General features: G+C 60.6%; 1 protein-coding gene across 16 annotated transcripts in view; it reads left to right on the forward strand.

The window, feature by feature from the left end:
* The window catches only part of LOC138924261 (NBPF family member NBPF26-like), a 159,050-nt gene that overhangs the window by 128,453 nt on the left and 5,186 nt on the right, over positions 1-25,411 (forward strand). For 9 of the 16 annotated variants that reach the window (XM_070267941.1, XM_070267945.1, XM_070267946.1 and 6 more), the window contains 20 exons: positions 974-1,028; positions 2,075-2,250; positions 3,302-3,356; positions 4,399-4,574; positions 5,626-5,680; positions 6,722-6,897; positions 7,949-8,003; positions 9,040-9,215; positions 10,267-10,321; positions 11,363-11,538; positions 12,590-12,644; positions 13,679-13,854; positions 14,906-14,960; positions 16,007-16,182; positions 17,234-17,288; positions 18,329-18,504; positions 19,556-19,610; positions 20,657-20,832; positions 21,884-21,938; positions 22,812-22,984. In XM_070267941.1, coding sequence (XP_070124042.1) covers positions 974-1,028; positions 2,075-2,250; positions 3,302-3,356; positions 4,399-4,574; positions 5,626-5,680; positions 6,722-6,897; positions 7,949-8,003; positions 9,040-9,215; positions 10,267-10,321; positions 11,363-11,538; positions 12,590-12,644; positions 13,679-13,854; positions 14,906-14,960; positions 16,007-16,182; positions 17,234-17,288; positions 18,329-18,504; positions 19,556-19,610; positions 20,657-20,832; positions 21,884-21,938; positions 22,812-22,984 — 2,307 coding nt within the window. The remainder of the gene's footprint in view (positions 1-973; positions 1,029-2,074; positions 2,251-3,301; positions 3,357-4,398; positions 4,575-5,625; positions 5,681-6,721; positions 6,898-7,948; positions 8,004-9,039; positions 9,216-10,266; positions 10,322-11,362; positions 11,539-12,589; positions 12,645-13,678; positions 13,855-14,905; positions 14,961-16,006; positions 16,183-17,233; positions 17,289-18,328; positions 18,505-19,555; positions 19,611-20,656; positions 20,833-21,883; positions 21,939-22,811; positions 22,985-25,411) is intronic. The other 7 variants (XM_070267953.1, XM_070267951.1, XM_070267952.1 and 4 more) reach the window with 2 other exon arrangements.

Genomic DNA, 25,411 nt, shown 5'->3' on the forward strand with positions numbered 1-25,411 from the left:
CGGGCTGTGCAGACAGACACATTGAAGGGAATCAGGCTGGAGGACAGAGTTGGAAGCACAGACGGGAGACGCTTGAGGGAGCTGCGCTCCCTTCCTTCTTGCCAGGATGCGCCCAGGTGCCCCTGGCCCCAGTGACCCATCACGGGACCCAAAGCCGGCAGGACAAACTCAGCTCCCCTGTGCCGCACGTAGCGCCAGGGCAGGTGTCTGTCAAACATCCCCGCTGGCGTGAAATGTCTCCTCGCACCTTCAGTGCTCTAACTTTCACGCCTGAGGCGTGTCCCTCCAGATTCTAGGCCCACCCCGTGCGCCTGGCCTCCTTGTGGACATCTGCCTCCGAGACGCCTCCCGGGCTTCACTCTTGTGGGCCCCACTCTCCGTCTCCGTCACGTTGGCCTCTCTTCCGAAGCAGTCCTCGGAAGAACGCCCCTAGCCACCTGTCCCGTTTCCCGTGCTCCCGTGTTTCCCGCGTGCGAGCCTAGGCCTTGGCCTTCTCCCAGCCCACAGGGTGGCCAGTGTTTCTGCGGAGCAGGGGGCGACGATGCCTCTGGATGCCAGGGTTTGTAGAGTGCAGCCGGCCTTCTCCCCTCAGGCGATGAGTTCGACTCGAGCCTCCACAACTAGCGTCCCCGTGCAGAGAAGGCTGAGTAGCGCGGCACTTGTGCGAGCGGGCACTTAGGCTGGTGCCCCAGAAGGTGTGAGCCCCACGCCTCTTTGGCTGTTTTCCCAGACTCGGGAGAGCATCCTGGGCTGAGGGCCTCCCCGATCGGGGAGACGCGGCCCGCTGGCTCAGCAAAGCCAGGCCGGCGCTTTCACGAGACACCGCCTGAGGTCTCCTGGCAGATTGCTCTTCCCGTCTGCCGTTGTCACACTGAGGATGTGGAGGTCCCTGGGCTGGGACTGGACACTGGATTCCCAAGGGTCGAGTGGGGATCTGCTTAGTGTGACTGGCCCCGTGCGAATTTCTTTCCAGGCCAACACACCGATCCGGAGGACGACGGGGGCGTCCAAGACGGCCTGTGTTGCAGGTAACTCGGAAGAATCCCGGGACTCCATTGGAAGGGGCCATCTGGGCATCTCCGATCGAGGGAGTTCAGCGAGCGCTGACTATCCCCGTTTCCCCCACGCACGCAACCGCCAAGTGTCCCTTTCCCAGAGTGCTCTGTGTTTCTCACCGTGGTCCTCGGATGGGCCAATTCCGTGATCTCTCTCCAGTGTGGTCACGTGCGGTCAGATGCCGGAGGTGTGCTCATCTGTCGGCGGATGGCGTGCGCTCTCCCGTTCTCTCTTTCTTCTGTCACCCAGCGGGGGACGCATGTCTGCCTCTGCCCGGTTGCCGTTCCCACGGTGGCGGCTATTTCCCGGCCAAGACGGTCCTTCGTGACCCAAGTCCGCATCATGCCCCAGTAGGGAGAGAGGCAGACCTTGCAGCTTCCAGATTTCTGGGAGTCGACAGTGGTGCCAGAGCCAGGCAGGGTTCACTTGGCAGCTGTCTGTGCATTTCCACCAACTGGATGCAAGAGTGTTGACGCCGCCTTTAGGGTCCTCTGAGTGTGTGGGTGTGTGATGACTCTTGTGGAGTGGAGGCGCTCGTCCTCCTTGCTCAAGAGCTCATTTTCTGCTCGGTGCTCTGAGCAAGCTCTGCTCGCTCTCTCCTCCTCTGTCTCTGTCTGTGTGTCTGTCTCTCTCCCTCTCTCTCTCTGTGTCTCTCTCTGTCTGTCTCTCTGTCTCTGTCTCTGTCTCTGTCTCTGTCTCTGTGTCTGTGTCTGTCTGTCTGTCTCTCGTCGGCTCACGCTGGATCGCTCGCTCTCTCGCGCTCTCTGTCTCTCTCCCTGCGCGCCCCACCCCCCCGGCCCTCTCTGCCTCTGTCTCTGTCTTTTTCCAGCTCTCTCTCCTGTTCCCACTTCAACTGCGGCCTGGCCCCAGCCAGAGGAGGATTGTGTGATCTCCCTGGCTGAGCCCTTCCCATTGCTCTTCTGTGAGCAGACCCTTCCACCTTCCAGGGAAAGCAGCTCTAGGAATGTGTGTTTCCCAAAGCCGCTTGTCTCCACTTGAGCCCTCCCTCCGCCCACAGGCTCGGCAGGGATGTGCCGCCCACGGTCGAGCCTCCGCTCCCGAGAGCGTGCCTGGAGGAATACTCCTGGACCTGCGCCACGGACGTCGGCCAGTCCGAGTCCTGCTGGACTCAGTCGAGCAGTGCCGTCTTCTGCTTCCAGGGCCTGGCCGTCTCCTCCCTGGCAGACACCCCCAGTGAGTATTGCCGCTGTGCAGGGGATAAGGCTCCAGCTGGACTCCCTGGGCGGTCCGTGTCCTTGGCATGCCAGCCCTCGGGCTGTGCAGACAGACACATTGAAGGGAATCAGGCTGGAGGACAGAGTTGGAAGCACAGACGGGAGACGCTTGAGGGAGCTGCGCTCCCTTCCTTCTTGCCAGGATGCGCCCAGGTGCCCCTGGCCCCAGTGACCCATCACGGGACCCAAAGCCGGCAGGACAAACTCAGCTCCCCTGTGCCGCACGTAGCGCCAGGGCAGGTGTCTGTCAAACATCCCCGCTGGCGTGAAATGTCTCCTCGCACCTTCAGTGCTCTAACTTTCACGCCTGAGGCGTGTCCCTCCAGATTCTAGGCCCACCCCGTGCGCCTGGCCTCCTTGTGGACATCTGCCTCCGAGACGCCTCCCGGGCTTCACTCTTGTGGGCCCCACTCTCCGTCTCCGTCACGTTGGCCTCTCTTCCGAAGCAGTCCTCGGAAGAACGCCCCTAGCCACCTGTCCCGTTTCCCGTGCTCCCGTGTTTCCCGCGTGCGAGCCTAGGCCTTGGCCTTCTCCCAGCCCACAGGGTGGCCAGTGTTTCTGCGGAGCAGGGGGCGACGATGCCTCTGGATGCCAGGGTTTGTAGAGTGCAGCCGGCCTTCTCCCCTCAGGCGATGAGTTCGACTCGAGCCTCCACAACTAGCGTCCCCGCGCAGAGAAGGCTGAGTAGCGCGGCACTTGTGCGAGCGGGCACTTAGGCTGGTGCCCCAGAAGGTGTGAGCCCCACGCCTCTTTGGCTGTTTTCCCAGACTCGGGAGAGCATCCTGGGCTGAGGGCCTCCCCGATCGGGGAGACGCGGCCCGCTGGCTCAGCAAAGCCAGGCCGGCGCTTTCACGAGACACCGCCTGAGGTCTCCTGGCAGATTGCTCTTCCCGTCTGCCGTTGTCACACTGAGGATGTGGAGGTCCCTGGGCTGGGACTGGACACTGGATTCCCAAGGGTCGAGTGGGGATCTGCTTAGTGTGACTGGCCCCGTGCGAATTTCTTTCCAGGCCAACACACCGATCCGGAGGACGACGGGGGCGTCCAAGACGGCCTGTGTTGCAGGTAACTCGGAAGAATCCCGGGACTCCATTGGAAGGGGCCATCTGGGCATCTCCGATCGAGGGAGTTCAGCGAGCGCTGACTATCCCCGTTTCCCCCACGCACGCAACCGCCAAGTGTCCCTTTCCCAGAGTGCTCTGTGTTTCTCACCGTGGTCCTCGGATGGGCCAATTCCGTGATCTCTCTCCAGTGTGGTCACGTGCGGTCAGATGCCGGAGGTGTGCTCATCTGTCGGCGGATGGCGTGCGCTCTCCCGTTCTCTCTTTCTTCTGTCACCCAGCGGGGGACGCATGTCTGCCTCTGCCCGGTTGCCGTTCCCACGGTGGCGGCTATTTCCCGGCCAAGACGGTCCTTCGTGACCCAAGTCCGCATCATGCCCCAGTAGGGAGAGAGGCAGACCTTGCAGCTTCCAGATTTCTGGGAGTCGACAGTGGTGCCAGAGCCAGGCAGGGTTCACTTGGCAGCTGTCTGTGCATTTCCACCAACTGGATGCAAGAGTGTTGACGCCGCCTTTAGGGTCCTCTGAGTGTGTGGGTGTGTGATGACTCTTGTGGAGTGGAGGCGCTCGTCCTCCTTGCTCAAGAGCTCATTTTCTGCTCGGTGCTCTGAGCAAGCTCTGCTCGCTCTCTCCTCCTCTGTCTCTGTCTGTGTGTCTGTCTCTCTCCCTCTCTCTCTCTGTGTCTCTCTCTGTCTGTCTCTCTGTCTCTGTCTCTGTCTCTGTCTCTGTGTCTGTGTCTGTCTGTCTGTCTCTCGTCGGCTCACGCTGGATCGCTCGCTCTCTCGCGCTCTCTGTCTCTCTCCCTGCGCGCCCCACCCCCCCCCGGCCCTCTCTGCCTCTGTCTCTGTCTTTTTCCAGCTCTCTCTCCTGTTCCCACTTCAACTGCGGCCTGGCCCCAGCCAGAGGAGGATTGTGTGATCTCCCTGGCTGAGCCCTTCCCATTGCTCTTCTGTGAGCAGACCCTTCCACCTTCCAGGGAAAGCAGCTCTAGGAATGTGTGTTTCCCAAAGCCGCTTGTCTCCACTTGAGCCCTCCCTCCGCCCACAGGCTCGGCAGGGATGTGCCGCCCACGGTCGAGCCTCCGCTCCCGAGAGCGTGCCTGGAGGAATACTCCTGGACCTGCGCCACGGACGTCGGCCAGTCCGAGTCCTGCTGGACTCAGTCGAGCAGTGCCGTCTTCTGCTTCCAGGGCCTGGCCGTCTCCTCCCTGGCAGACACCCCCAGTGAGTATTGCCGCTGTGCAGGGGATAAGGCTCCAGCTGGACTCCCTGGGCGGTCCGTGTCCTTGGCATGCCAGCCCTCGGGCTGTGCAGACAGACACATTGAAGGGAATCAGGCTGGAGGACAGAGTTGGAAGCACAGACGGGAGACGCTTGAGGGAGCTGCGCTCCCTTCCTTCTTGCCAGGATGCGCCCAGGTGCCCCTGGCCCCAGTGACCCATCACGGGACCCAAAGCCGGCAGGACAAACTCAGCTCCCCTGTGCCGCACGTAGCGCCAGGGCAGGTGTCTGTCAAACATCCCCGCTGGCGTGAAATGTCTCCTCGCACCTTCAGTGCTCTAACTTTCACGCCTGAGGCGTGTCCCTCCAGATTCTAGGCCCACCCCGTGCGCCTGGCCTCCTTGTGGACATCTGCCTCCGAGACGCCTCCCGGGCTTCACTCTTGTGGGCCCCACTCTCCGTCTCCGTCACGTTGGCCTCTCTTCCGAAGCAGTCCTCGGAAGAACGCCCCTAGCCACCTGTCCCGTTTCCCGTGCTCCCGTGTTTCCCGCGTGCGAGCCTAGGCCTTGGCCTTCTCCCAGCCCACAGGGTGGCCAGTGTTTCTGCGGAGCAGGGGGCGACGATGCCTCTGGATGCCAGGGTTTGTAGAGTGCAGCCGGCCTTCTCCCCTCAGGCGATGAGTTCGACTCGAGCCTCCACAACTAGCGTCCCCGCGCAGAGAAGGCTGAGTAGCGCGGCACTTGTGCGAGCGGGCACTTAGGCTGGTGCCCCAGAAGGTGTGAGCCCCACGCCTCTTTGGCTGTTTTCCCAGACTCGGGAGAGCATCCTGGGCTGAGGGCCTCCCCGATCGGGGAGACGCGGCCCGCTGGCTCAGCAAAGCCAGGCCGGCGCTTTCACGAGACACCGCCTGAGGTCTCCTGGCAGATTGCTCTTCCCGTCTGCCGTTGTCACACTGAGGATGTGGAGGTCCCTGGGCTGGGACTGGACACTGGATTCCCAAGGGTCGAGTGGGGATCTGCTTAGTGTGACTGGCCCCGTGCGAATTTCTTTCCAGGCCAACACACCGATCCGGAGGACGACGGGGGCGTCCAAGACGGCCTGTGTTGCAGGTAACTCGGAAGAATCCCGGGACTCCATTGGAAGGGGCCATCTGGGCATCTCCGATCGAGGGAGTTCAGCGAGCGCTGACTATCCCCGTTTCCCCCACGCACGCAACCGCCAAGTGTCCCTTTCCCAGAGTGCTCTGTGTTTCTCACCGTGGTCCTCGGATGGGCCAATTCCGTGATCTCTCTCCAGTGTGGTCACGTGCGGTCAGATGCCGGAGGTGTGCTCATCTGTCGGCGGATGGCGTGCGCTCTCCCGTTCTCTCTTTCTTCTGTCACCCAGCGGGGGACGCATGTCTGCCTCTGCCCGGTTGCCGTTCCCACGGTGGCGGCTATTTCCCGGCCAAGACGGTCCTTCGTGACCCAAGTCCGCATCATGCCCCAGTAGGGAGAGAGGCAGACCTTGCAGCTTCCAGATTTCTGGGAGTCGACAGTGGTGCCAGAGCCAGGCAGGGTTCACTTGGCAGCTGTCTGTGCATTTCCACCAACTGGATGCAAGAGTGTTGACGCCGCCTTTAGGGTCCTCTGAGTGTGTGGGTGTGTGATGACTCTTGTGGAGTGGAGGCGCTCGTCCTCCTTGCTCAAGAGCTCATTTTCTGCTCGGTGCTCTGAGCAAGCTCTGCTCGCTCTCTCCTCCTCTGTCTCTGTCTGTGTGTCTGTCTCTCTCCCTCTCTCTCTCTGTGTCTCTCTCTGTCTGTCTCTCTGTCTCTGTCTCTGTCTCTGTCTCTGTGTCTGTGTCTGTCTGTCTGTCTCTCGTCGGCTCACGCTGGATCGCTCGCTCTCTCGCGCTCTCTGTCTCTCTCCCTGCGCGCCCCACCCCCCCCGGCCCTCTCTGCCTCTGTCTCTGTCTTTTTCCAGCTCTCTCTCCTGTTCCCACTTCAACTGCGGCCTGGCCCCAGCCAGAGGAGGATTGTGTGATCTCCCTGGCTGAGCCCTTCCCATTGCTCTTCTGTGAGCAGACCCTTCCACCTTCCAGGGAAAGCAGCTCTAGGAATGTGTGTTTCCCAAAGCCGCTTGTCTCCACTTGAGCCCTCCCTCCGCCCACAGGCTCGGCAGGGATGTGCCGCCCACGGTCGAGCCTCCGCTCCCGAGAGCGTGCCTGGAGGAATACTCCTGGACCTGCGCCACGGACGTCGGCCAGTCCGAGTCCTGCTGGACTCAGTCGAGCAGTGCCGTCTTCTGCTTCCAGGGCCTGGCCGTCTCCTCCCTGGCAGACACCCCCAGTGAGTATTGCCGCTGTGCAGGGGATAAGGCTCCAGCTGGACTCCCTGGGCGGTCCGTGTCCTTGGCATGCCAGCCCTCGGGCTGTGCAGACAGACACATTGAAGGGAATCAGGCTGGAGGACAGAGTTGGAAGCACAGACGGGAGACGCTTGAGGGAGCTGCGCTCCCTTCCTTCTTGCCAGGATGCGCCCAGGTGCCCCTGGCCCCAGTGACCCATCACGGGACCCAAAGCCGGCAGGACAAACTCAGCTCCCCTGTGCCGCACGTAGCGCCAGGGCAGGTGTCTGTCAAACATCCCCGCTGGCGTGAAATGTCTCCTCGCACCTTCAGTGCTCTAACTTTCACGCCTGAGGCGTGTCCCTCCAGATTCTAGGCCCACCCCGTGCGCCTGGCCTCCTTGTGGACATCTGCCTCCGAGACGCCTCCCGGGCTTCACTCTTGTGGGCCCCACTCTCCGTCTCCGTCACGTTGGCCTCTCTTCCGAAGCAGTCCTCGGAAGAACGCCCCTAGCCACCTGTCCCGTTTCCCGTGCTCCCGTGTTTCCCGCGTGCGAGCCTAGGCCTTGGCCTTCTCCCAGCCCACAGGGTGGCCAGTGTTTCTGCGGAGCAGGGGGCGACGATGCCTCTGGATGCCAGGGTTTGTAGAGTGCAGCCGGCCTTCTCCCCTCAGGCGATGAGTTCGACTCGAGCCTCCACAACTAGCGTCCCCGCGCAGAGAAGGCTGAGTAGCGCGGCACTTGTGCGAGCGGGCACTTAGGCTGGTGCCCCAGAAGGTGTGAGCCCCACGCCTCTTTGGCTGTTTTCCCAGACTCGGGAGAGCATCCTGGGCTGAGGGCCTCCCCGATCGGGGAGACGCGGCCCGCTGGCTCAGCAAAGCCAGGCCGGCGCTTTCACGAGACACCGCCTGAGGTCTCCTGGCAGATTGCTCTTCCCGTCTGCCGTTGTCACACTGAGGATGTGGAGGTCCCTGGGCTGGGACTGGACACTGGATTCCCAAGGGTCGAGTGGGGATCTGCTTAGTGTGACTGGCCCCGTGCGAATTTCTTTCCAGGCCAACACACCGATCCGGAGGACGACGGGGGCGTCCAAGACGGCCTGTGTTGCAGGTAACTCGGAAGAATCCCGGGACTCCATTGGAAGGGGCCATCTGGGCATCTCCGATCGAGGGAGTTCAGCGAGCGCTGACTATCCCCGTTTCCCCCACGCACGCAACCGCCAAGTGTCCCTTTCCCAGAGTGCTCTGTGTTTCTCACCGTGGTCCTCGGATGGGCCAATTCCGTGATCTCTCTCCAGTGTGGTCACGTGCGGTCAGATGCCGGAGGTGTGCTCATCTGTCGGCGGATGGCGTGCGCTCTCCCGTTCTCTCTTTCTTCTGTCACCCAGCGGGGGACGCATGTCTGCCTCTGCCCGGTTGCCGTTCCCACGGTGGCGGCTATTTCCCGGCCAAGACGGTCCTTCGTGACCCAAGTCCGCATCATGCCCCAGTAGGGAGAGAGGCAGACCTTGCAGCTTCCAGATTTCTGGGAGTCGACAGTGGTGCCAGAGCCAGGCAGGGTTCACTTGGCAGCTGTCTGTGCATTTCCACCAACTGGATGCAAGAGTGTTGACGCCGCCTTTAGGGTCCTCTGAGTGTGTGGGTGTGTGATGACTCTTGTGGAGTGGAGGCGCTCGTCCTCCTTGCTCAAGAGCTCATTTTCTGCTCGGTGCTCTGAGCAAGCTCTGCTCGCTCTCTCCTCCTCTGTCTCTGTCTGTGTGTCTGTCTCTCTCCCTCTCTCTCTCTGTGTCTCTCTCTGTCTGTCTCTCTGTCTCTGTCTCTGTCTCTGTGTCTGTGTCTGTCTGTCTGTCTCTCGTCGGCTCACGCTGGATCGCTCGCTCTCTCGCGCTCTCTGTCTCTCTCCCTGCGCGCCCCACCCCCCCCCGGCCCTCTCTGCCTCTGTCTCTGTCTTTTTCCAGCTCTCTCTCCTGTTCCCACTTCAACTGCGGCCTGGCCCCAGCCAGAGGAGGATTGTGTGATCTCCCTGGCTGAGCCCTTCCCATTGCTCTTCTGTGAGCAGACCCTTCCACCTTCCAGGGAAAGCAGCTCTAGGAATGTGTGTTTCCCAAAGCCGCTTGTCTCCACTTGAGCCCTCCCTCCGCCCACAGGCTCGGCAGGGATGTGCCGCCCACGGTCGAGCCTCCGCTCCCGAGAGCGTGCCTGGAGGAATACTCCTGGACCTGCGCCACGGACGTCGGCCAGTCCGAGTCCTGCTGGACTCAGTCGAGCAGTGCCGTCTTCTGCTTCCAGGGCCTGGCCGTCTCCTCCCTGGCAGACACCCCCAGTGAGTATTGCCGCTGTGCAGGGGATAAGGCTCCAGCTGGACTCCCTGGGCGGTCCGTGTCCTTGGCATGCCAGCCCTCGGGCTGTGCAGACAGACACATTGAAGGGAATCAGGCTGGAGGACAGAGTTGGAAGCACAGACGGGAGACGCTTGAGGGAGCTGCGCTCCCTTCCTTCTTGCCAGGATGCGCCCAGGTGCCCCTGGCCCCAGTGACCCATCACGGGACCCAAAGCCGGCAGGACAAACTCAGCTCCCCTGTGCCGCACGTAGCGCCAGGGCAGGTGTCTGTCAAACATCCCCGCTGGCGTGAAATGTCTCCTCGCACCTTCAGTGCTCTAACTTTCACGCCTGAGGCGTGTCCCTCCAGATTCTAGGCCCACCCCGTGCGCCTGGCCTCCTTGTGGACATCTGCCTCCGAGACGCCTCCCGGGCTTCACTCTTGTGGGCCCCACTCTCCGTCTCCGTCACGTTGGCCTCTCTTCCGAAGCAGTCCTCGGAAGAACGCCCCTAGCCACCTGTCCCGTTTCCCGTGCTCCCGTGTTTCCCGCGTGCGAGCCTAGGCCTTGGCCTTCTCCCAGCCCACAGGGTGGCCAGTGTTTCTGCGGAGCAGGGGGCGACGATGCCTCTGGATGCCAGGGTTTGTAGAGTGCAGCCGGCCTTCTCCCCTCAGGCGATGAGTTCGACTCGAGCCTCCACAACTAGCGTCCCCGCGCAGAGAAGGCTGAGTAGCGCGGCACTTGTGCGAGCGGGCACTTAGGCTGGTGCCCCAGAAGGTGTGAGCCCCACGCCTCTTTGGCTGTTTTCCCAGACTCGGGAGAGCATCCTGGGCTGAGGGCCTCCCCGATCGGGGAGACGCGGCCCGCTGGCTCAGCAAAGCCAGGCCGGCGCTTTCACGAGACACCGCCTGAGGTCTCCTGGCAGATTGCTCTTCCCGTCTGCCGTTGTCACACTGAGGATGTGGAGGTCCCTGGGCTGGGACTGGACACTGGATTCCCAAGGGTCGAGTGGGGATCTGCTTAGTGTGACTGGCCCCGTGCGAATTTCTTTCCAGGCCAACACACCGATCCGGAGGACGACGGGGGCGTCCAAGACGGCCTGTGTTGCAGGTAACTCGGAAGAATCCCGGGACTCCATTGGAAGGGGCCATCTGGGCATCTCCGATCGAGGGAGTTCAGCGAGCGCTGACTATCCCCGTTTCCCCCACGCACGCAACCGCCAAGTGTCCCTTTCCCAGAGTGCTCTGTGTTTCTCACCGTGGTCCTCGGATGGGCCAATTCCGTGATCTCTCTCCAGTGTGGTCACGTGCGGTCAGATGCCGGAGGTGTGCTCATCTGTCGGCGGATGGCGTGCGCTCTCCCGTTCTCTCTTTCTTCTGTCACCCAGCGGGGGACGCATGTCTGCCTCTGCCCGGTTGCCGTTCCCACGGTGGCGGCTATTTCCCGGCCAAGACGGTCCTTCGTGACCCAAGTCCGCATCATGCCCCAGTAGGGAGAGAGGCAGACCTTGCAGCTTCCAGATTTCTGGGAGTCGACAGTGGTGCCAGAGCCAGGCAGGGTTCACTTGGCAGCTGTCTGTGCATTTCCACCAACTGGATGCAAGAGTGTTGACGCCGCCTTTAGGGTCCTCTGAGTGTGTGGGTGTGTGATGACTCTTGTGGAGTGGAGGCGCTCGTCCTCCTTGCTCAAGAGCTCATTTTCTGCTCGGTGCTCTGAGCAAGCTCTGCTCGCTCTCTCCTCCTCTGTCTCTGTCTGTGTGTCTGTCTCTCTCCCTCTCTCTCTCTGTGTCTCTCTCTGTCTGTCTCTCTGTCTCTGTCTCTGTCTCTGTCTCTGTGTCTGTGTCTGTCTGTCTGTCTCTCGTCGGCTCACGCTGGATCGCTCGCTCTCTCGCGCTCTCTGTCTCTCTCCCTGCGCGCCCCACCCCCCCCGGCCCTCTCTGCCTCTGTCTCTGTCTTTTTCCAGCTCTCTCTCCTGTTCCCACTTCAACTGCGGCCTGGCCCCAGCCAGAGGAGGATTGTGTGATCTCCCTGGCTGAGCCCTTCCCATTGCTCTTCTGTGAGCAGACCCTTCCACCTTCCAGGGAAAGCAGCTCTAGGAATGTGTGTTTCCCAAAGCCGCTTGTCTCCACTTGAGCCCTCCCTCCGCCCACAGGCTCGGCAGGGATGTGCCGCCCACGGTCGAGCCTCCGCTCCCGAGAGCGTGCCTGGAGGAATACTCCTGGACCTGCGCCACGGACGTCGGCCAGTCCGAGTCCTGCTGGACTCAGTCGAGCAGTGCCGTCTTCTGCTTCCAGGGCCTGGCCGTCTCCTCCCTGGCAGACACCCCCAGTGAGTATTGCCGCTGTGCAGGGGATAAGGCTCCAGCTGGACTCCCTGGGCGGTCCGTGTCCTTGGCATGCCAGCCCTCGGGCTGTGCAGACAGACACATTGAAGGGAATCAGGCTGGAGGACAGAGTTGGAAGCACAGACGGGAGACGCTTGAGGGAGCTGCGCTCCCTTCCTTCTTGCCAGGATGCGCCCAGGTGCCCCTGGCCCCAGTGACCCATCACGGGACCCAAAGCCGGCAGGACAAACTCAGCTCCCCTGTGCCGCACGTAGCGCCAGGGCAGGTGTCTGTCAAACATCCCCGCTGGCGTGAAATGTCTCCTCGCACCTTCAGTGCTCTAACTTTCACGCCTGAGGCGTGTCCCTCCAGATTCTAGGCCCACCCCGTGCGCCTGGCCTCCTTGTGGACATCTGCCTCCGAGACGCCTCCCGGGCTTCACTCTTGTGGGCCCCACTCTCCGTCTCCGTCACGTTGGCCTCTCTTCCGAAGCAGTCCTCGGAAGAACGCCCCTAGCCACCTGTCCCGTTTCCCGTGCTCCCGTGTTTCCCGCGTGCGAGCCTAGGCCTTGGCCTTCTCCCAGCCCACAGGGTGGCCAGTGTTTCTGCGGAGCAGGGGGCGACGATGCCTCTGGATGCCAGGGTTTGTAGAGTGCAGCCGGCCTTCTCCCCTCAGGCGATGAGTTCGACTCGAGCCTCCACAACTAGCGTCCCCGCGCAGAGAAGGCTGAGTAGCGCGGCACTTGTGCGAGCGGGCACTTAGGCTGGTGCCCCAGAAGGTGTGAGCCCCACGCCTCTTTGGCTGTTTTCCCAGACTCGGGAGAGCATCCTGGGCTGAGGGCCTCCCCGATCGGGGAGACGCGGCCCGCTGGCTCAGCAAAGCCAGGCCGGCGCTTTCACGAGACACCGCCTGAGGTCTCCTGGCAGATTGCTCTTCCCGTCTGCCGTTGTCACACTGAGGATGTGGAGGTCCCTGGGCTGGGACTGGACACTGGATTCCCAAGGGTCGAGTGGGGATCTGCTTAGTGTGACTGGCCCCGTGCGAATTTCTTTCCAGGCCAACACACCGATCCGGAGGACGACGGGGGCGTCCAAGACGGCCTGTGTTGCAGGTAACTCGGAAGAATCCCGGGACTCCATTGGAAGGGGCCATCTGGGCATCTCCGATCGAGGGAGTTCAGCGAGCGCTGACTATCCCCGTTTCCCCCACGCACGCAACCGCCAAGTGTCCCTTTCCCAGAGTGCTCTGTGTTTCTCACCGTGGTCCTCGGATGGGCCAATTCCGTGATCTCTCTCCAGTGTGGTCACGTGCGGTCAGATGCCGGAGGTGTGCTCATCTGTCGGCGGATGGCGTGCGCTCTCCCGTTCTCTCTTTCTTCTGTCACCCAGCGGGGGACGCATGTCTGCCTCTGCCCGGTTGCCGTTCCCACGGTGGCGGCTATTTCCCGGCCAAGACGGTCCTTCGTGACCCAAGTCCGCATCATGCCCCAGTAGGGAGAGAGGCAGACCTTGCAGCTTCCAGATTTCTGGGAGTCGACAGTGGTGCCAGAGCCAGGCAGGGTTCACTTGGCAGCTGTCTGTGCATTTCCACCAACTGGATGCAAGAGTGTTGACGCTGCCTTTAGGGTCCTCTGAGTGTGTGGGTGTGTGATGACTCTTGTGGAGTGGAGGCGCTCGTCCTCCTTGCTCAAGAGCTCATTTTCTGCTCGGTGCTCTGAGCAAGCTCTGCTCGCTCTCTCCTCCTCTGTCTCTGTCTGTGTGTCTGTCTCTCTCCCTCTCTCTCTCTGTGTCTCTCTCTGTCTGTCTCTCTGTCTCTGTCTCTGTCTCTGTGTCTGTGTCTGTCTGTCTGTCTCTCGTCGGCTCACGCTGGATCGCTCGCTCTCTCGCGCTCTCTGTCTCTCTCCCTGCGCGCCCCACCCCCCCGGCCCTCTCTGCCTCTGTCTCTGTCTTTTTCCAGCTCTCTCTCCTGTTCCCACTTCAACTGCGGCCTGGCCCCAGCCAGAGGAGGATTGTGTGATCTCCCTGGCTGAGCCCTTCCCATTGCTCTTCTGTGAGCAGACCCTTCCACCTTCCAGGGAAAGCAGCTCTAGGAATGTGTGTTTCCCAAAGCCGCTTGTCTCCACTTGAGCCCTCCCTCCGCCCACAGGCTCGGCAGGGATGTGCCGCCCACGGTCGAGCCTCCGCTCCCGAGAGCGTGCCTGGAGGAATACTCCTGGACCTGCGCCACGGACGTCGGCCAGTCCGAGTCCTGCTGGACTCAGTCGAGCAGTGCCGTCTTCTGCTTCCAGGGCCTGGCCGTCTCCTCCCTGGCAGACACCCCCAGTGAGTATTGCCGCTGTGCAGGGGATAAGGCTCCAGCTGGACTCCCTGGGCGGTCCGTGTCCTTGGCATGCCAGCCCTCGGGCTGTGCAGACAGACACATTGAAGGGAATCAGGCTGGAGGACAGAGTTGGAAGCACAGACGGGAGACGCTTGAGGGAGCTGCGCTCCCTTCCTTCTTGCCAGGATGCGCCCAGGTGCCCCTGGCCCCAGTGACCCATCACGGGACCCAAAGCCGGCAGGACAAACTCAGCTCCCCTGTGCCGCACGTAGCGCCAGGGCAGGTGTCTGTCAAACATCCCCGCTGGCGTGAAATGTCTCCTCGCACCTTCAGTGCTCTAACTTTCACGCCTGAGGCGTGTCCCTCCAGATTCTAGGCCCACCCCGTGCGCCTGGCCTCCTTGTGGACATCTGCCTCCGAGACGCCTCCCGGGCTTCACTCTTGTGGGCCCCACTCTCCGTCTCCGTCACGTTGGCCTCTCTTCCGAAGCAGTCCTCGGAAGAACGCCCCTAGCCACCTGTCCCGTTTCCCGTGCTCCCGTGTTTCCCGCGTGCGAGCCTAGGCCTTGGCCTTCTCCCAGCCCACAGGGTGGCCAGTGTTTCTGCGGAGCAGGGGGCGACGATGCCTCTGGATGCCAGGGTTTGTAGAGTGCAGCCGGCCTTCTCCCCTCAGGCGATGAGTTCGACTCGAGCCTCCACAACTAGCGTCCCCGCGCAGAGAAGGCTGAGTAGCGCGGCACTTGTGCGAGCGGGCACTTAGGCTGGTGCCCCAGAAGGTGTGAGCCCCACGCCTCTTTGGCTGTTTTCCCAGACTCGGGAGAGCATCCTGGGCTGAGGGCCTCCCCGATCGGGGAGACGCGGCCCGCTGGCTCAGCAAAGCCAGGCCGGCGCTTTCACGAGACACCGCCTGAGGTCTCCTGGCAGATTGCTCTTCCCGTCTGCCGTTGTCACACTGAGGATGTGGAGGTCCCTGGGCTGGGACTGGACACTGGATTCCCAAGGGTCGAGTGGGGATCTGCTTAGTGTGACTGGCCCCGTGCGAATTTCTTTCCAGGCCAACACACCGATCCGGAGGACGACGGGGGCGTCCAAGACGGCCTGTGTTGCAGGTAACTCGGAAGAATCCCGGGACTCCATTGGAAGGGGCCATCTGGGCATCTCCGATCGAGGGAGTTCAGCGAGCGCTGACTATCCCCGTTTCCCCCACGCACGCAACCGCCAAGTGTCCCTTTCCCAGAGTGCTCTGTGTTTCTCACCGTGGTCCTCGGATGGGCCAATTCCGTGATCTCTCTCCAGTGTGGTCACGTGCGGTCAGATGCCGGAGGTGTGCTCATCTGTCGGCGGATGGCGTGCGCTCTCCCGTTCTCTCTTTCTTCTGTCACCCAGCGGGGGACGCATGTCTGCCTCTGCCCGGTTGCCGTTCCCACGGTGGCGGCTATTTCCCGGCCAAGACGGTCCTTCGTGACCCAAGTCCGCATCATGCCCCAGTAGGGAGAGAGGCAGACCTTGCAGCTTCCAGATTTCTGGGAGTCGACAGTGGTGCCAGAGCCAGGCAGGGTTCACTTGGCAGCTGTCTGTGCATTTCCACCAACTGGATGCAAGAGTGTTGACGCTGCCTTTAGGGTCCTCTGAGTGTGTGGGTGTGTGATGACTCTTGTGGAGTGGAGGCGCTCGTCCTCCTTGCTCAAGAGCTCATTTTCTGCTCGGTGCTCTGAGCAAGCTCTGCTCGCTCTCTCCTCCTCTGTCTCTGTCTGTGTGTCTGTCTCTCTCCCTCTCTCTCTCTGTGTCTCTCTCTGTCTGTCTCTCTGTCTCTGTCTCTGTCTCTGTCTCTGTCTCTGTGTCTGTGTCTGTCTGTCTGTCTCTCGTCGGCTCACGCTGGATCGCTCGCTCTCTCGCGCTCTCTGTCTCTCTCCCTGCGCGCCCCACCCCCCCGGCCCTCTCTGCCTCTGTCTCTGTCTTTTTCCAGCTCTCTCTCCTGTTCCCACTTCAACTGCGGCCTGGCCCCAGCCAGAGGAGGATTGTGTGATCTCCCTGGCTGAGCCCTTCCCATTGCTCTTCTGTGAGCAGACCCTTCCACCTTCCAGGGAAAGCAGCTCTAGGAATGTGTGTTTCCCAAAGCCGCTTGTCTCCACTTGAGCCCTCCCTCCGCCCACAGGCTCGGCAGGGATGTGCCGCCCACGGTCGAGCCTCCGCTCCCGAGAGCGTGCCTGGAGGAATACTCCTGGACCTGCGCCACGGACGTCGGCCAGTCCGAGTCCTGCTGGACTCAGTCGAGCAGTGCCGTCTTCTGCTTCCAGGGCCTGGCCGTCTCCTCCCTGGCAGACACCCCCAGTGAGTATTGCCGCTGTGCAGGGGATAAGGCTCCAGCTGGACTCCCTGGGCGGTCCGTGTCCTTGGCATGCCAGCCCTCGGGCTGTGCAGACAGACACATTGAAGGGAATCAGGCTGGAGGACAGAGTTGGAAGCACAGACGGGAGACGCTTGAGGGAGCTGCGCTCCCTTCCTTCTTGCCAGGATGCGCCCAGGTGCCCCTGGCCCCAGTGACCCATCACGGGACCCAAAGCCGGCAGGACAAACTCAGCTCCCCTGTGCCGCACGTAGCGCCAGGGCAGGTGTCTGTCAAACATCCCCGCTGGCGTGAAATGTCTCCTCGCACCTTCAGTGCTCTAACTTTCACGCCTGAGGCGTGTCCCTCCAGATTCTAGGCCCACCCCGTGCGCCTGGCCTCCTTGTGGACATCTGCCTCCGAGACGCCTCCCGGGCTTCACTCTTGTGGGCCCCACTCTCCGTCTCCGTCACGTTGGCCTCTCTTCCGAAGCAGTCCTCGGAAGAACGCCCCTAGCCACCTGTCCCGTTTCCCGTGCTCCCGTGTTTCCCGCGTGCGAGCCTAGGCCTTGGCCTTCTCCCAGCCCACAGGGTGGCCAGTGTTTCTGCGGAGCAGGGGGCGACGATGCCTCTGGATGCCAGGGTTTGTAGAGTGCAGCCGGCCTTCTCCCCTCAGGCGATGAGTTCGACTCGAGCCTCCACAACTAGCGTCCCCGCGCAGAGAAGGCTGAGTAGCGCGGCACTTGTGCGAGCGGGCACTTAGGCTGGTGCCCCAGAAGGTGTGAGCCCCACGCCTCTTTGGCTGTTTTCCCAGACTCGGGAGAGCATCCTGGGCTGAGGGCCTCCCCGATCGGGGAGACGCGGCCCGCTGGCTCAGCAAAGCCAGGCCGGCGCTTTCACGAGACACCGCCTGAGGTCTCCTGGCAGATTGCTCTTCCCGTCTGCCGTTGTCACACTGAGGATGTGGAGGTCCCTGGGCTGGGACTGGACACTGGATTCCCAAGGGTCGAGTGGGGATCTGCTTAGTGTGACTGGCCCCGTGCGAATTTCTTTCCAGGCCAACACACCGATCCGGAGGACGACGGGGGCGTCCAAGACGGCCTGTGTTGCAGGTAACTCGGAAGAATCCCGGGACTCCATTGGAAGGGGCCATCTGGGCATCTCCGATCGAGGGAGTTCAGCGAGCGCTGACTATCCCCGTTTCCCCCACGCACGCAACCGCCAAGTGTCCCTTTCCCAGAGTGCTCTGTGTTTCTCACCGTGGTCCTCGGATGGGCCAATTCCGTGATCTCTCTCCAGTGTGGTCACGTGCGGTCAGATGCCGGAGGTGTGCTCATCTGTCGGCGGATGGCGTGCGCTCTCCCGTTCTCTCTTTCTTCTGTCACCCAGCGGGGGACGCATGTCTGCCTCTGCCCGGTTGCCGTTCCCACGGTGGCGGCTATTTCCCGGCCAAGACGGTCCTTCGTGACCCAAGTCCGCATCATGCCCCAGTAGGGAGAGAGGCAGACCTTGCAGCTTCCAGATCTCTGGGAGTCGACAGTGGTGCCAGAGCCAGGCAGGGTTCACTTGGCAGCTGTCTGTGCATTTCCACCAACTGGATGCAAGAGTGTTGACGCCGCCTTTAGGGTCCTCTGAGTGTGTGGGTGTGTGATGACTCTTGTGGAGTGGAGGCGCTCGTCCTCCTTGCTCAAGAGCTCATTTTCTGCTCGGTGCTCTGAGCAAGCTCTGCTCGCTCTCTCCTCCTCTGTCTCTGTCTGTGTGTCTGTCTCTCTCCCTCTCTCTCTCTGTGTCTCTCTCTGTCTGTCTCTCTGTCTCTGTCTCTGTCTCTGTCTCTGTGTCTGTGTCTGTCTGTCTGTCTCTCGTCGGCTCACGCTGGATCGCTCGCTCTCTCGCGCTCTCTGTCTCTCTCCCTGCGCGCCCCACCCCCCCGGCCCTCTCTGCCTCTGTCTCTGTCTTTTTCCAGCTCTCTCTCCTGTTCCCACTTCAACTGCGGCCTGGCCCCAGCCAGAGGAGGATTGTGTGATCTCCCTGGCTGAGCCCTTCCCATTGCTCTTCTGTGAGCAGACCCTTCCACCTTCCAGGGAAAGCAGCTCTAGGAATGTGTGTTTCCCAAAGCCGCTTGTCTCCACTTGAGCCCTCCCTCCGCCCACAGGCTCGGCAGGGATGTGCCGCCCACGGTCGAGCCTCCGCTCCCGAGAGCGTGCCTGGAGGAATACTCCTGGACCTGCGCCACGGACGTCGGCCAGTCCGAGTCCTGCTGGACTCAGTCGAGCAGTGCCGTCTTCTGCTTCCAGGGCCTGGCCGTCTCCTCCCTGGCAGACACCCCCAGTGAGTATTGCCGCTGTGCAGGGGATAAGGCTCCAGCTGGACTCCCTGGGCGGTCCGTGTCCTTGGCATGCCAGCCCTCGGGCTGTGCAGACAGACACATTGAAGGGAATCAGGCTGGAGGACAGAGTTGGAAGCACAGACGGGAGACGCTTGAGGGAGCTGCGCTCCCTTCCTTCTTGCCAGGATGCGCCCAGGTGCCCCTGGCCCCAGTGACCCATCACGGGACCCAAAGCCGGCAGGACAAACTCAGCTCCCCTGTGCCGCACGTAGCGCCAGGGCAGGTGTCTGTCAAACATCCCCGCTGGCGTGAAATGTCTCCTCGCACCTTCAGTGCTCTAACTTTCACGCCTGAGGCGTGTCCCTCCAGATTCTAGGCCCACCCCGTGCGCCTGGCCTCCTTGTGGACATCTGCCTCCGAGACGCCTCCCGGGCTTCACTCTTGTGGGCCCCACTCTCCGTCTCCGTCACGTTGGCCTCTCTTCCGAAGCAGTCCTCGGAAGAACGCCCCTAGCCACCTGTCCCGTTTCCCGTGCTCCCGTGTTTCCCGCGTGCGAGCCTAGGCCTTGGCCTTCTCCCAGCCCACAGGGTGGCCAGTGTTTCTGCGGAGCAGGGGGCGACGATGCCTCTGGATGCCAGGGTTTGTAGAGTGCAGCCGGCCTTCTCCCCTCAGGCGATGAGTTCGACTCGAGCCTCCACAACTAGCGTCCCCGCGCAGAGAAGGCTGAGTAGCGCGGCACTTGTGCGAGCGGGCACTTAGGCTGGTGCCCCAGAAGGTGTGAGCCCCACGCCTCTTTGGCTGTTTTCCCAGACTCGGGAGAGCATCCTGGGCTGAGGGCCTCCCCGATCGGGGAGACGCGGCCCGCTGGCTCAGCAAAGCCAGGCCGGCGCTTTCACGAGACACCGCCTGAGGTCTCCTGGCAGATTGCTCTTCCCGTCTGCCGTTGTCACACTGAGGATGTGGAGGTCCCTGGGCTGGGACTGGACACTGGATTCCCAAGGGTCGAGTGGGGATCTGCTTAGTGTGACTGGCCCCGTGCGAATTTCTTTCCAGGCCAACACACCGATCCGGAGGACGACGGGGGCGTCCAAGACGGCCTGTGTTGCAGGTAACTCGGAAGAATCCCGGGACTCCATTGGAAGGGGCCATCTGGGCATCTCCGATCGAGGGAGTTCAGCGAGCGCTGACTATCCCCGTTTCCCCCACGCACGCAACCGCCAAGTGTCCCTTTCCCAGAGTGCTCTGTGTTTCTCACCGTGGTCCTCGGATGGGCCAATTCCGTGATCTCTCTCCAGTGTGGTCACGTGCGGTCAGATGCCGGAGGTGTGCTCATCTGTCGGCGGATGGCGTGCGCTCTCCCGTTCTCTCTTTCTTCTGTCACCCAGCGGGGGACGCATGTCTGCCTCTGCCCGGTTGCCGTTCCCACGGTGGCGGCTATTTCCCGGCCAAGACGGTCCTTCGTGACCCAAGTCCGCATCATGCCCCAGTAGGGAGAGAGGCAGACCTTGCAGCTTCCAGATTTCTGGGAGTCGACAGTGGTGCCAGAGCCAGGCAGGGTTCACTTGGCAGCTGTCTGTGCATTTCCACCAACTGGATGCAAGAGTGTTGACGCCGCCTTTAGGGTCCTCTGAGTGTGTGGGTGTGTGATGACTCTTGTGGAGTGGAGGCGCTCGTCCTCCTTGCTCAAGAGCTCATTTTCTGCTCGGTGCTCTGAGCAAGCTCTGCTCGCTCTCTCCTCCTCTGTCTCTGTCTGTGTGTCTGTCTCTCTCCCTCTCTCTCTCTGTGTCTCTCTCTGTCTGTCTCTCTGTCTCTGTCTCTGTCTCTGTCTCTGTCTCTGTGTCTGTGTCTGTCTGTCTGTCTCTCGTCGGCTCACGCTGGATCGCTCGCTCTCTCGCGCTCTCTGTCTCTCTCCCTGCGCGCCCCACCCCCCCGGCCCTCTCTGCCTCTGTCTCTGTCTTTTTCCAGCTCTCTCTCCTGTTCCCACTTCAACTGCGGCCTGGCCCCAGCCAGAGGAGGATTGTGTGATCTCCCTGGCTGAGCCCTTCCCATTGCTCTTCTGTGAGCAGACCCTTCCACCTTCCAGGGAAAGCAGCTCTAGGAATGTGTGTTTCCCAAAGCCGCTTGTCTCCACTTGAGCCCTCCCTCCGCCCACAGGCTCGGCAGGGATGTGCCGCCCACGGTCGAGCCTCCGCTCCCGAGAGCGTGCCTGGAGGAATACTCCTGGACCTGCGCCACGGACGTCGGCCAGTCCGAGTCCTGCTGGACTCAGTCGAGCAGTGCCGTCTTCTGCTTCCAGGGCCTGGCCGTCTCCTCCCTGGCAGACACCCCCAGTGAGTATTGCCGCTGTGCAGGGGATAAGGCTCCAGCTGGACTCCCTGGGCGGTCCGTGTCCTTGGCATGCCAGCCCTCGGGCTGTGCAGACAGACACATTGAAGGGAATCAGGCTGGAGGACAGAGTTGGAAGCACAGACGGGAGACGCTTGAGGGAGCTGCGCTCCCTTCCTTCTTGCCAGGATGCGCCCAGGTGCCCCTGGCCCCAGTGACCCATCACGGGACCCAAAGCCGGCAGGACAAACTCAGCTCCCCTGTGCCGCACGTAGCGCCAGGGCAGGTGTCTGTCAAACATCCCCGCTGGCGTGAAATGTCTCCTCGCACCTTCAGTGCTCTAACTTTCACGCCTGAGGCGTGTCCCTCCAGATTCTAGGCCCACCCCGTGCGCCTGGCCTCCTTGTGGACATCTGCCTCCGAGACGCCTCCCGGGCTTCACTCTTGTGGGCCCCACTCTCCGTCTCCGTCACGTTGGCCTCTCTTCCGAAGCAGTCCTCGGAAGAACGCCCCTAGCCACCTGTCCCGTTTCCCGTGCTCCCGTGTTTCCCGCGTGCGAGCCTAGGCCTTGGCCTTCTCCCAGCCCACAGGGTGGCCAGTGTTTCTGCGGAGCAGGGGGCGACGATGCCTCTGGATGCCAGGGTTTGTAGAGTGCAGCCGGCCTTCTCCCCTCAGGCAATGAGTTCGACTCGAGCCTCCACAACTAGCGTCCCCGCGCAGAGAAGGCTGAGTAGCGCGGCACTTGTGCGAGCGGGCACTTAGGCTGGTGCCCCAGAAGGTGTGAGCCCCACGCCTCTTTGGCTGTTTTCCCAGACTCGGGAGAGCATCCTGGGCTGAGGGCCTCCCCGATCGGGGAGACGCGGCCCGCTGGCTCAGCAAAGCCAGGCCGGCGCTTTCACGAGACACCGCCTGAGGTCTCCTGGCAGATTGCTCTTCCCGTCTGCCGTTGTCACACTGAGGATGTGGAGGTCCCTGGGCTGGGACTGGACACTGGATTCCCAAGGGTCGAGTGGGGATCTGCTTAGTGTGACTGGCCCCGTGCGAATTTCTTTCCAGGCCAACACACCGATCCGGAGGACGACGGGGGCGTCCAAGACGGCCTGTGTTGCAGGTAACTCGGAAGAATCCCGGGACTCCATTGGAAGGGGCCATCTGGGCATCTCCGATCGAGGGAGTTCAGCGAGCGCTGACTATCCCCGTTTCCCCCACGCACGCAACCGCCAAGTGTCCCTTTCCCAGAGTGCTCTGTGTTTCTCACCGTGGTCCTCGGATGGGCCAATTCCGTGATCTCTCTCCAGTGTGGTCACGTGCGGTCAGATGCCGGAGGTGTGCTCATCTGTCGGCGGATGGCGTGCGCTCTCCCGTTCTCTCTTTCTTCTGTCACCCAGCGGGGGACGCATGTCTGCCTCTGCCCGGTTGCCGTTCCCACGGTGGCGGCTATTTCCCGGCCAAGACGGTCCTTCGTGACCCAAGTCCGCATCATGCCACAATTCGGAATAAAATACACCCGAAAGCCCAGCTTTCTCTGAGTTTACCCTCATGCCAGAGTCAGTTTACCCTTTGTCTGCTTCGTTTATGTTCCTGCCCACTCTATTCAATACTATTCATGCCACCCTTCTTCTTTTCTGAGTTTACCTTTTTCCTGTCTCTCGTCTCCTGGTATACTCAATCCTCTCTCTCATCACATTTTTTCCCTCTTTCTCATGATCTTTTCTTTTCCTCCATCCTCTAAGCTATCTCTGCTGGGTCCTTTTTCCACTTTCTTTCCCTCTTTCTCCTTTTCTCCCTAATGATCTCCCTCTCTCTCCTGTTCACTTTCCAACCACACTCTCTTCCTAGACAGGGCCAGTTTCCTTTTTCTCTCTTGATGGGTGCCTTAACTCTGTTTTAGGTGATCCCACTCTCATCCTTCCCATCCAAACCGTCCCTTGTTTTTTGTCTTTCCTAATGCCTTTTTTATCTTCACTCATCTCTACCCCAACAGCCTCAGCAGCAATCTGCTCTATATGAAAGATAATGGATTCCCCAAGGACGCCGTGAATAAATATTTTTTTTCTCGTTCCATTGAACATGACCTGTCCTCCTCCTACAGACCTTACAGTGATTCTTCATTGTCATTTGACAGACACGAAATCTTCCAAACCCTGGATGCAGAGGGTGAGTACTCCCATTGTAAATGGCACAAATTCCTTGTGGTTTTCTGGTAATGTCTATGTTCTTTGAATCCAGCACCCTGCATTGGCTGAGAGGTGAATCCCTGCCAATGGGTTCTGTAGACTCCTTCTAGTTTGAGTTGTGCTCCTGCAGTTAATTTTAAGAAGCATCCTGTGGTCGGATAATTTTCTTCTTCTAGTCTCAACTCCTGTCACCTGGCATTTCTCACAACTGCAGACTGTTCCTATCAAGTCAGGTTCAAGAGGGGAAATAGAGGGATAATGGAAAAGTCTCAGCCATCATTTTGTTACCTGGAGGAATTTGTGAAAAACCTCTCTTTTTCACCCTAAGAATTCTCATACTCATGGAATGATGTTGCTACTTGTATTTCCTCAGTAGTTTTGTACAAACTCTCTGGCTTTCCACACAGATTTGCTTTCTGCTCTATATTTGCAACATGTGTTACATGGTTCCGGAGCTCAAAGTTTTTCCCCTGGGGTGCCTACCCGCTTCTGAAGCATTTGGATACGAGATCCTGAGCACCAAATCCTGCCTGTTTCTGTGTTTTCAATGAAGCCAAAGCTCTCATTCTGATTTTTCATCCTCCACCAATGGCCATGGGTTTCATCCTTTGTGCAACACCATTGATTTATTCCATGTGGAGGTTGTAGTTTCAATCACGTGTCTAGTCTCTGCGGTATCATCTCATGTAAACTATCAACAGCCTGTGTACCTGATGGGGGTATTGGCCTAATTTATGAGCAAAGCACACAAGCTTCCCTATCCATTATCTCCAGAAAAGTCCTCCCTGGTGAGCAAGATCCCACTGGGGCCGCCATTTCCTCAAGCCGGGAGATTCAAACACAGTTTTCATCTCCTCTCCCGGAGGCGATCTTCCGGACTTCTCTTCTGGGCGAGGTGGTTGGATTGTTAGGAGCCTTTACTCATGAAATCATCTTGTAGGAAGAGCCAGAAACTCTGTGGTGTTCCTGACTCTCTCTGACTATTTTATAGTGAAATCGACCATGAACAACTTGTCCTTCAACCTTTTCGGGTCAGTAAGGGCCTTTTCACACTGGACCGTCCTCTTTCCTGTTTCCCGTTCTTCCCGAGGTGCAGAGAATCGAAGGCTTTCTGAGGATCACAACAATTCATGACTGAAAATGTCACACAGGTCTTTTGTGTCTGTTGTGTGCCACGCCCCTCAGCAAGTGAGCTCCGTGGACACTATAACCCATTCGGTCCTCACAGCGCCGCTCTCAATAGGTGAGGTATCTCATGTTGGAGCCGAGGGCACTGAGGCTCAGCAAGGTCACTTTGCTAGCCCCAGACCCCCAGTCAGTGCACAGTGGGACTGTGGCCCCCGTTTGGCCTGACTCCCCTGCTCAGGCTCTGTCTCCTGCTCTCAGCAGTCAGAACATCAGGGACTAAGCGGGGATGGTGCTCACCCTCTTCCTTGTGCTTTGTTCCAAACTATGTCAAACAATTTTAAACTTAAACAGAAAAGTTGGAAGACATCCAAAGAACTCCTGTTTCCACTCATGCCGACCTGCCAGCTCCTACCCTCTCAGAGCACTCCGTCCTGTGAGCAGAGCCAGCGGCTCACCCAGGCCCTCCCAGGGGAGCTGCAGCTCCATGAGGAGCTCTCTCCGTGGAAAATCAGCCAGGGCTGAGAGATCTGTCTCCCCAGCCCCTGCCCTCGGGGCTTTTCTGCTCTCACTTAGAGTTGTCCTGCTGCCCTTGTAAAGCTGCACAGCTCTGTCTCGGTTACCCTGACAGCCAGGTCTCGGTCCCCATGAGGAGGATGGGAAATGCTCAGACACACCTCAGAAGTGAGATGTGTGTGATGGGGCACGGCCTTGCCAGGCCATCGTTCAAAATGCAGCAGGAAAGGACAAATTGCCCCATGCAGATGGGCTGAGATAAGTGAAGAGATCACCTAAATTCTACACGGACCCGTCCTGTGTTGGGGTTCGCTGATGACAACATGTAAACAGTGTGTATGGCAGCAGAGGGGCTACAGGCAGTACAGGGTACAGCCCGAGAGAAGTCCTTGTGGAAAAAGACCTGGAAGCCAGAAGAGGCATGTGGCGCAGGGCTGGGGTGGGGGCTGGAGGGCAGGCTGATTCCAGAGGATTTATCTAAGGGAGGTGTGGGAAGCGATGCTGTAGAAGAAAGAGGGGCCAGAAGAGAGAAGGAGGGAGTGCAAAGGAGGTGCAGAGTTGAGAGTGTGTAGCAGAGAGGGGAGAGGAAGTTCCCCCAGCAGAGCAGGCACAGGATGGGGCAGGATCTGGGGTAAGAAGGCGGGTGAGACATTTGCCGGTGAGAGAGGATGGAACCAGGGAACGCACCTTGAGGGAGGCTGGATGGAGCACGGACAGGAGTCAGGAGAGTCTGTGATCTGGAAGACGAAATGGCAACAGACACACA

Source organism: Equus caballus, chromosome 5 (assembly GCF_041296265.1).
Source record: "Equus caballus isolate H_3958 breed thoroughbred chromosome 5, TB-T2T, whole genome shotgun sequence".
NCBI lineage: Eukaryota > Metazoa > Chordata > Mammalia > Perissodactyla > Equidae > Equus > Equus caballus.